Source organism: Cibotium barometz, chromosome 57, assembly GCF_041138505.1.
Source record: "Cibotium barometz isolate CiBa-2024 chromosome 57, ASM4113850v1, whole genome shotgun sequence".
In the NCBI taxonomy this organism is placed as follows: Eukaryota; Viridiplantae; Streptophyta; class Polypodiopsida; order Cyatheales; family Cibotiaceae; genus Cibotium; species Cibotium barometz.
The window spans coordinates 13,987,138-13,998,287 of record NC_141102.1 but is presented as its reverse complement, the minus strand read 5'-3'; the positions used below and the strand labels follow the sequence as shown (position 1 = coordinate 13,998,287).

At 38.7% G+C, this 11,150-nt stretch overlaps 1 protein-coding gene across 1 annotated transcript; it reads left to right on the top strand.

The window, feature by feature from the left end:
* The first annotated feature begins 2,754 nt into the window (after positions 1–2,754).
* Positions 2,755–5,067, top strand: LOC147606462 (rosmarinate synthase-like). Its single transcript, XM_086792139.1, has 2 exons — positions 2,755–3,425; positions 3,869–5,067. The coding sequence occupies exons 1-2, from the start codon at positions 2,901–2,903 to the stop codon at positions 4,769–4,771; spliced, it is 1,428 nt and encodes a 475-aa protein (XP_086648265.1). The 5' UTR covers positions 2,755–2,900; the 3' UTR covers positions 4,772–5,067.
* The last annotated feature ends 6,083 nt before the right edge of the window (positions 5,068–11,150 follow it).

Here is an 11,150-nt window from a genome sequence, read left to right as displayed (position 1 = left end):
TAGCTTGAATTCTAATTTTCAATCATTCCTTCATCGGTGTACCTATGGCATCAATGGCATAGGTACACATCTCATCCATTCATATCCACATCACATCTCATCCATTCATATCACATCACATCCATATACATTCATTCAGATCCACATATCACATCATCACGTTCACACTTGATGTGTATAAAATAGTCCTCTCCACTCTCACATGCCAAATGAAAATTAGAGTAGGGGGATGGCTGCATTGCACTCTCATTAAGGACTATCGCTGTCATGGCCTCGGCACTACCAATCCTCTTTTCTGCTTCTTTGGAAATCCAATGCCGCCATATGAGAGAATATGACTTTTGCATGTGCACATAATAAGGGAATCAAACCCATCATAGATGCAAATAATATGGCTTTTAAACGTACACTTACTAAATTAATGAGACTGATTATGAATGCCACTGAGAGATTTAATACAACTTTTGCATGTGCAATCGATAAAAGTAATGACATTCATTAGCCTCTTTTTTTAACAATGGTTTCAAATTGTAACGCTATTTTATGATTTCGTTTTAAAATGTATTTATTGTGGGCATGGCTATAAGAGGATGGACATGAAATGGCTCACCAAAAGCATGGGGGCTAGCATTACAAGCTCATGCTTGTCCACCTTGCTTTTGTAAACCAAAATGATGTTCACAAGCTTAATCCAAGTGGAATAGATCTAGAAAGTCATAGTCCACCAACTTCTTGTGAATTCATTTTATGAGAAATTAAGAAGATAATACCTAGGTTAACACTAACCTAGGGAAACTATAGGAACAAGATCCACCATGAATGAAAGCATCCCTTTAAACACTGGTAGTAAAAATTCACTATAGTTTAATATTTTTTTGTAGTAAACAACTATAATGCCTCTAAGTACTTCCTTTTGCAAAGTAGTCCAAAAACTTCAAAAATTCTAAAAACATTATAAAAACAAAACATCAAGAAATTGTAACTCTCAAACTTTCAAAGATTCCGACCTTTTAATGACCATGTCTTTGTCAAGAACGTGGATTCATGACCTGTATGTTCTTTTGATAAAGTATATGATATGACAAGTTTATATATAAAATGTTAGTTGTGTGCCTAGTATGATTGCACTTTACATGTTCCAAATAGGTTAACCATGTGATCTTTGAAGAAAAAATGGGCCTTTACTTATTCTCTCAAGTACTAGCTTGTCACATTCATTTGTGTTTACTGTCATAAAGAAACTTTTGATTTAAATAATATGAAAATCATGTATAGGGACAAGTTTATAATTTTAAATAAATAAAAACTTATCTTCATGGTCATCATTTTGGATGCTCCATGGATGGCCTTTCAAAAGAAGGAATAAGCATAAACTCCAAATTTTCCTAATCAAACACGTATGGTAAATCATATTTTTAAACTTTCATTTAATTTTAATTTGGATAATTTTGTTGACTTTGTTTTACTAGACCCCATGTCCCTATTAGAGGCTTGCCTAGTACTAACCCTTATTAGGGATTTGCCTAATGCTCTCTCACTTATCTTATTTTTAGATTTTACTAGTCCATTTAAGCTATGATTATGTTTTATCTGTATTGCATAACATAGATATGGTAAATCATATTTTTAAACTTTCGTTTAATTTTAATTTGGATAATTTTGTTGACTTTGTTTTATTTTCTTATCTTATGTTGGATTTTACTAGTCGATTTAAGCTATGATTATGTTTTATTTGTATTGCATAACATAGATGAAAGAGGTTAAAACTTAACTCGCCTCATATCACCCTTTTTAAACTTGAGGGCTAGTCAACGGCATTATAGATTTAAAAACATATCAATCACTATTTTGAACATCAATAACATCATTTATTAAACTTTTTGAAGGATGCAAATCTCAAAATAACAACTTAATGGACATGTGCGATTGAGCATCAAAATCAATGCTATAACTTACAAGTGCCTCGCATTTGGCACGTGCTTGTTTGCATAAAATGAGAGGTGGCAATTTCATGTGTGGCAAAGTTGGATTATGCTATGAGGTCTTGGATTATAGTGCCCTAAATGATCAGGGTATGAGAGGTAGCAAATTCATTGTGTGGCAAAAACCACAAGGTTGGATTGGGTTGAGGAGTCATAGACTATGGTGTCCGAAATGATTAGGATATGTAATTGTTGTGCATGCCATAACTAGGGTATGCAATTTTTTTTTTGGGGTATTGGGAGGAGGTTTTTCAAACCCCACACCGTATGGTGTGTATTATAGGGGATAGGGGGTGTATTGGACATGTGCACCTAGCTTCTGAAGCCGAAGCTTTATTGCTAGGCTACTCCCCCCGCGCACCAAGGGTATGTAATTGTTTTTTTTTTTGGCAAGGAACATGACACACCCTTATTTCCACTCCATCTTGCGGAGCGAGGGGCGAGGAGAATCTAACTCGCAGCATTCCGGATAGAGTGAAAGCCACTTTCCGAAATGCCCGATGCCGTGAGGGGTGAGGAGAATCGATGCCGTGAGGGGTGAGGAGAATCGAACTCTAGATAGAGTATGTAATTGTTGTGCATATGATTGTTTTAAAAGGCATGCATTATGTAAAAGTTGTGCATATGATTGTTTTAAAAGGCATGCATTTAATTTAATTGGGATCAAGTGTGACTTAGTACTCATAAAGTGGGACTTTCACTATGGTAATTAGTAATATTAATAGCAGCAAGTTGTTATATTAAATGAGTGCACTACTCTAGGGCGCTTAAAAAGAGAGCTTGTGTTGCGTCAAGCACATGCATTCTATTATTGTGAGCTTAATTAAGCTAAGCTCCCTTCTAGTACTATTGTGAGCTTAATTAAGCTAAGCTCCCTTCTTCTAGTACTATTGTGTGCTCTTCTAATTAAGAGTTGAAATGGCACCACCACCACCATCTCCTCCTCCTCCTCCTCCTCCTCCTCCTCCTCTAGCTGATGCACAGAAGGTTGTTGAGATTACAATGGATAATTGTGTGTATAATGATGTAGAAGTGAGTGTAGAAGGGGTCTTCTGTGTGAAGCCAGAGGTGCCCACAGAAGCCCAACACCTCTACCTTAGCAGCTTGGATTTGTTCTGGAGAGGCTTCCTATACAACAGGCGCCTGCTCTTCTACAAGATCCATGGCCTTCATGAGCAATCCCTTATGGTGGAGAAGCTCAAGAGTAGCTTATCACAAACTCTGGTTCATTTCTTCCCTCTAGCAGGTAGATTAACATCCACTGACAGACCAGCCATTGACTGTGGTGACCAAGGTGTGGAGCTTGTGCATGCAAGTGTTGATGCCCCTCTGGAGAAGCTAGAACAAGCAAATTTCCAACCTTGTGCCTTCTTCAACAAGCTCGCTCGGTGGGCTAAGATTGATTTCTCCAAAATCAGTGATTTGCCCCTGCTGTCTATCCAGGTATTAGTTCAATTAATCCTTAATCAGAGCTGATTAATCCTCATTCAGAGCTCATTAATCCTCAACCAGATGTTTCTATGCTTAGTCAGATCTGACTAATAATGTGTGAATATCATTCATAGTTTTCTTAGCTTCATGAGAGTATTAATCTGGTTGAATTAGCTAGCTCTCCTGATCTGAGAAGGTTGGGTTTATTGAGCTAACCAGGTCTTGAAGGGTTAGTTAGTCTGTTAATACAATCAGTCTTGTTAATGATTAAACTGATTCTTGATGATATAATTGAGTTTACCATTATAGGTTGCCAGGTCTTGAAGGAATAATTAATCTATCAATACAATCAGTCTTATTGATAATTAAACTAATCCTTGATGATATATTTAAGCTAACCATGAACAATAATTAAGCTAAATTTTGATGACATGTATGGGCCATGTTGATGACAGGTTACCAAGTTTACATGTGGAGGCATAGCACTAGGGTATGCCCATAGCCATGTGGTAGGAGATGGGCATTCAATGTGGCATTTTATGAACTCATGGGCTGAGGTTGCAAGGGGGGAGGCCATCTCCCTCCTACCCAGACATGACAGAACCTTCTTCAAAGTTGATGAACCATCACAAGAGATTGCAAGCCACTTGAATCTCCCCCCAAAAAGAGATGATGCTGAGGGGCCCCCCATCCCCATTAGGCCCAAAGACCCCCTTCTAGAGAGGCTTTTCCATGTAAGCTCCCACATGATCAGCTCCCTTAAACAACAAGCTGGCACCCCTCCCCACATGCCACGCGGCTTTAGCTCATACGAGGTCCTTTGTGCCCACTCGTGGAGGAGTGTCATGAAAGCTCGCAACTTGGAAGACCATGATATTGTAAGATTCGCCGTCTTGGCCGACATGAGAACCCGCATGACCCCCCCCTTACCCCCCTCCTACTTCGGGAATACCATCATGTTTGCCTTTGCTAACTCCACATATGTTGAGTTGAAGCAGGAGGAGTTTGGCAACATTGCCTTAAAGATACACAAGGCCTCCCAAGAATGTGATGAGCCTAGATTATGGGCAAAAGTGCACTGGCTTGAGCTCCATGGTAATGTGTTCGGCAGTCGCCTCCAATGGGTGGGGTCTACCATGAATGTGGCAAGCTCCCCCAAATTTAATGTGTATGGTGTTGATTTTGGATGGGGCAAGCCCATTGCCGTGCGCACTGCCCATGTCAATGGTGATGGTGAAATGGTACTCTTTCATGGTCCCCATGGTGGAATCGATGTGTGCATGCCCCTCACTAGGCCCACCATGCAAAGGCTCCTTCAAGATTCAGAATTTCTTCCAATTCAACCAAATACAATTTAACACAACCCCCCTCCTCCCCACCCCCACCTCCCACCACATTCTCCTCACTAGGGCCACCCCAATTCACCCCACATCCTCCTCACTAGGCCCACCATGCCTAAGTGTTCAAGATTCACCCCACATCCTCCTCATCTCCCTCTTCTTATCTTTTCTTGGAGATTAAAGCTTGGTTGCTTCACTTATATTATCTTTTTTGTTAGTCTTTGTAAGTATGTGCCCATATTTGATATTGAGGGCATGAATACATACGAATGCTAAGATACCATATCAACGAACCATCATTTCATGTTCTGCAATCAGCAAAGTGTACACTATTTTTCTTTAACATTTTTATCCTTTTGAAATGATGAGGATTCAAAAATGATATTCTATAGCTCAGTTTTGTTTGTATGATTTTTAAACTTTCATAGCATCCTTTGAAGCACGAATAGGAAAGATATATCACCATTGTCATTAAATACATTAATTTTTTTTTGAAATGATGAGGATTCAAAAAATTATATTCTATAGCCCAGTTTTATTTGTATGATTTTTAAACTTTCATAGCATCCTTTGAAGCACGAATAGGAAAGATATATCACCATTGTCATTAAATACATTAAGCAGAAATCATGTAGATGAATCCTTTTGCATGCATTCTTGAAAATTGTGTAGCTTATGGTAAGGCTTATAACCTTAAAGATCGACTTATTTTCTCATCTACTATAAGAGTCTTTGTATTCATTCTATAAAATATAAAACAAATATTAGAGATAATGTTTGAAAATTTTACAATAAAAATAAGCAACAAATTCAAATGCATTAAAATTAATTAAGGGCGTGGAGGGGAATCGCAAGCCTAATCTAAACATGATGTATAGATAAATAAAATGTATATAAGATGGTATGTAGTGGACAATGCATAGCCAAGTGTAAAGGCGTAGGTGCGAAATGAGAAAGGAAAGAGCATGGGTGAACGAAGGAGACAAGTGGTGCAATGTTCCAGAAGAAATCAAGGCGGCGATGGATTGAAGAGGGAGAATTGAGGAGTCGAGGGACTCTCCGAGAGGGAGACACTTCAAGAGGGTGTGGCTAGGGAGATCACCAAGGAGGAAAGGAAGAGAGAGACTACAGTGGAGAGGTCTCGTGCAAGTCTATTTTTCTTGGTTGAGGTTGCAAGCTAGAGGTCTTGCTATTTTTTTCAAGTTTGCAGAAGAGAACTTTGCGTAAGCAAAGGGTGAAGACCAAAGAGTCGGCTAGGATATGTGTGTCCTAGGTTCGTTGTGCAGCATCTTTGTTAGAGACTTGACTTAGACTAGTTCCTACTCAACTGTCACTGTTATCTGTCAGCTGAGTGTTGGTTTCTGTGAGAAAGACCTGCTGTTTGTTGAGACAGTGGATTCGATGAAGCTTGTGGTCGTGAGTGAAGATGATGCGGCCATGATGTGTTTCTTGGAAGAGTTCTTTTGATGTCACCAATACTTTGAAATCACATAGTGTGATGTCTAGTAGTTTGTTAAAGTTATGGTGTGGTGATGCATGTACTATGGTGATAAGGAGCATAGTCATTGATGTAAATATATGTGTAAGGTCTATAGGGCCTTAATTTGAAGGTTATTTATGTTTTGTTAAAACTACAGCAATGTGATGAGCTATGGTGGATCAAATGCTAGAATCAATATCATTAACAAGAGATTAGATGATAATTAAGACATGATTAGTGAGCAATTAACTGATAGCTTAATGTAGGCATGGATAATAAAAAATCAGTAAATTCTCATTAGGCCAATGCCTCAATTTATTGAGTTTACATCCAAGCATCCAATCCCACTGATTTCTCCTTGATTCACTCCACCTCTTTTGCTTGATTCTCTCCACCTCTCCCAGAATATCTCCACACCTCCTAAATCTCCTCATGCTACTCTTTATTCTCTCCCAGTAGATTCTTTTCACCTTTTCACAGGTTCTCTCACATTTACAAATTCTCTTTTACAGCCTCTAGCCAAGGGCTTGTTCCCGCACACACCCTATTCACTTGTATATTTTAATACCTCCCCTCAAGTGAATACTCCTAGCATATCTGGACCCTATACCAAGTTTCCCTCTCACTTGATAGTCCGTGCGACCAGTGCCTCAAGTCCCTAAACTCATAGTCCTTGACACTCTCTCTCTCTATGTAGTATCCAAGCCTACTACAAGTGCCCGTGACCTTGACTAAAGTGCTCACACATACATCTACCACATGGCCTATATCATCGGTGGATCAGAGGTGGTTTTACTCTGTTGGGACAAGTTACATTTGGGTTGTGGGGTTCCTCTCTCTCACTCTCTCAGAAAAGATGATCTGACTCCACTTTCTTAGGAGCCTCCATGAAGTTTGCCGATGTCGTTCCTTCTCCACTAACTGGGTTTGCTATAGCAGTCTCTTGCCATGTGTCTTGGCTTTCCACAGTTGTGGCAAGTGAAGGTCCTTCCTTCTACTCGGTCGCTTCCTTGTCCTCGAGAGAATCCTCCTCGGGTGAAGAATGCTTTTTCTTCTCTTGCTATTGAGTCGAGCTATTTCTTCTCTTTGCCTCTGCTCTCTTGCTCTAGTAGAGCTCCTTATATCTCGTGTAGCTTCAATTCAGGTACATTCTTTAGTGTTGCTACAATGTTTTCATATTCACCTTTGTCCACACTCCTCAGAAGCACTGCTATTGTCTCATCATCTTCTACCTTTTTGTCAATAGCGCTTTTATATCTATTCAAGTGTGTGATTAAAGATTCACTTTCCTTCATATCCAGTTTGTAGAACTGCATTAACAGATTTATCTTTGAATTTTTAGCTTGTGTGCCAAATAATTTACTGAGTTCGTCCCATGTATCTTTTGCCCATTGTATCCCTGTGATGTGATGAATGATTTCATCATTTAAACTGAGTGCAATAAGTCCTAATTCTTTTTCATTCCTGCTCTTCCACTCATTTTTTCCTCTCACCTCTGGGCATTCATCTCTTCCCTCAACTCGCCCCCACAGATTTTTCCTCATGAGCAGATACATGGTTTTTGTCTGCCATGTGTAAAACTGCTCCCCATTAAATTTGGCTATTTCTTGTGCCGTACTCATGATAATGTGAAGGGGATCTTACCTCTTGATCCAATTTCAAGATTCAAGGGCAGTGTCTACCTTTGTACAACTCAATCTGGCGTTTAGGAGAACAGATTTATCACCATAAAATCGCCAGAAATTACATTAAATCAAGGGTAACTAATTTGTACAGAATGGTTGGAGTATCAAACCATCTCCAAATTGTAATCTGAAGTTATAGGGATCTGTATCAAATACCTAATGGTTAATTTAAATCCTTTATCGCACCAAAAAATAGTGATTAGCACTGATTAATCATAGCAAATTAATCCTCTGTTTTGTGTGCAGAAAACAGAGTATGCGGGGAGTCCAAATCTCAAATGAGCTCAAATGCTTTCAAGGCCATCAATAGAAATTAGTCTAGTAGAGGATTAAGCCAAGAAACACAAGATTTGACCAAACATTGAATGCTTAATCTCTGTTTTACCAAAATCACTTGTAGATTTGATGAAGAGCTTGGATCTCACTATAGACTTGATCAAATCATAGGGCCAAGAGGAATTAGAGCAATTTGATCTGGAGCAGCAGAAATATCAAATTTTCTTCAAAAAGAATACGCCTGCAGAATCGCGATTTTCTTGAGCTGTAGAAGGCGGTTTGCTGCGCCGATTTGCTTGGCTGGAGCACAGGTGAGATAGCTATACATGTCTAGAAGGGCTTGAGCTAATGTTGCTCCTGGAGGGAGATCAAGCCCCTCCACCACTGGCTGGGGGTACAGTGGGCTACTTGAAAATAACTTTAAAAATGATTATTTTTTAATCATCTACTAATATTAATTAGTTAGATAATGGGCTCATAAACTTGATGGATTCTAGGCTAGGCTTTGATACCATGTTAAAATTACAGCAATGTGATGAGATATGGTGGATCAAATGCTAGAAGCGACATCATTAACAAGAGATTAGACGATAATTAAGATGTAATTAGTGTTGATAGTTTAATGTAAGCATGGATAATAAAAAACCAATAAATTCTCATTAGGCCAATGTCTCAATTTATAGAGTTTACATCCAAGCATCCAATCCCACTGATTTCTCCTTGATTCACTCCACCTCTTTTGCTTGATTCTCTCCATCTCTCCCAGAATATCTTCACACCTCCTAAATCTCCTCATGCTACCCTTTATTCTCTCCCAGTAGATTCTTCTCACCTTTTCATAGGTTCTCTCACATTTACAGATTCTCTTTTTACAGCCTCTAGCCAAGGGCTTGTTCCCGCACACACCCTATTCAATTGTATATTTCAACATGTTTATCATTGGTGAAGGAAGATGTAAAAGTGTAGAAACTCAATGATCTCATCAGTGATGTTTTAGGGTTGATTTCATAGCCACGTGGTGTCACATGGATCATGTAGGTGTGGTGGTCTAGGTGAAGATTATTTTTTAAATGTAAAATGTATAACTAGTCTTATTATTTAATTCTATATAATTAATAATTATCAGCTAGTCTTTTTAGATGTAGAATGTACAACTAGTCTTATTATTTAATTATATATAATGAATAATTACTATTTGATTAGTATGTATTACATTCATTATGGATTGGTTAAGGTTCCTCTTACAATGTGATTCTCACATTTGCATGGTTAAGGTTCATCTAAAAAATGAGTTATTGTAAGGTCCCCCCTTCCTAAAATAGGGAAAAGCATAAGATAGTCTACTAAGTCTAACTCGAGAAAAATTTCTTACTCGTCAACCCTTGACCATGTAAAGATACAAGGATACAATTAGGTAAGACCTAGGTCTATCCCGCAAGGGGAGCGTGATCTTCTAAATGACTCTTAAAATCGAATCACCCATAAAGTGATTGATCTTAATTTGGAAAACTGCCATTTTTTATTTCTAGAGTCCACTTTTTTTCCCATCTATGTGAGGCATAGCTATTGACCTAATCCTCTAGAGTACGGTTGCGCATGGGACCTATTTATCTAGCATAGAGTTTTTAATTAATTTATTGGAAAGCTACTCGACTAATCGGGTCCACCCATCTATAGGATGGCACCATATCGGGGCATCCATCCACCAACGCACCCAATCATTTTAATTATATAATTAGGTCCTACCACACTGTGAAACATATAAAAACACTTTCTTTAATTAAAGCCATTCCACAGTGTTCCTTAAAACAGCTTTTGAGATTAATATTTACATCAAACAGTTCTTACAGCCAAATATTCACAAAAGAGACCCGAAAGCGGGCCAAATCTAGGCTTTCATATCCATGTCCACAAACATATCCAAACCAATACCAACCCACCCATGATCTAGAATTTGGTCTTCTAGCCTAAACTAGCTGGACATACCTCACGGACCATTCACCCTCGCCACATCGACCACTTGACGAGGGCCAAGCCGGCCTATCACTCCTTTAGGTCCTACTGCTTGTACCAAACTCTCGCTCCTCAGAGGGGACGTCTACTCATGAGGTGGGCTAATTCACCATACTAGCCTAGGCCTGCAGAACTAGGCAGCATTATAATCACGTGTCCACCCTCCTCGTGGGGGTGGAAATCCAATTCCCAGTGGCATAGGAGGGGATTACCCTAGGCCAACTCCCAGGCTTACTATTGCCTCTACCTCTGCTGACTATGCAAGCCTAGAGAGGAGGTAGAGAAGTAGGGGAGAAGATGTACCTATAGATTAACAATGAAACCAGGAAACATATCCATAGAAATTTTTAAAAAAACTTTTCCTTTTTATTAATCTATTATACTATTTGTATCATAATTTTTATCTTAATTAACCTTCAACTAGTAAATAAATCAACAAATAGATCACTATTGATAATTAATAGAGAAACCGGGGCCATACATCAATCCCCAAGAATGATATATAATTGAAAAACTAAAAATATATAACTTATAGAAATTATGTAAAAATCTATCGTTTATCGTTTTTTTTGCTCGTTAACAAGAGCTTCAAAACTTTAAATATAAGAACGGAGAGTCTTCTAATACCTTCCCGTAGAATTGGAATTATCCGACCATCCCCAAGCTTAATCTCCTCTTACTCGTACTCTGGCTCTTCTCTCTTTCGCGGCAAAGTAGCCTTCTCTCGCAGAACTACGGCATACTATTCTTCCTTAAACTATGGAGTATTAGTCTCTTCCTCCAAAAGACCATAGAAAACTAGCCTTCTCTTCCAAGATATTAGATAATAATGAAGGGATATATACATCTCAAGGTCTAGAATCACCTTGTGGTTACTTGCGTCTTCTTATAGTTTCCAGGTATAGAGACCCTGACAGAACTAGCGAATTGATTTGGCCATAAC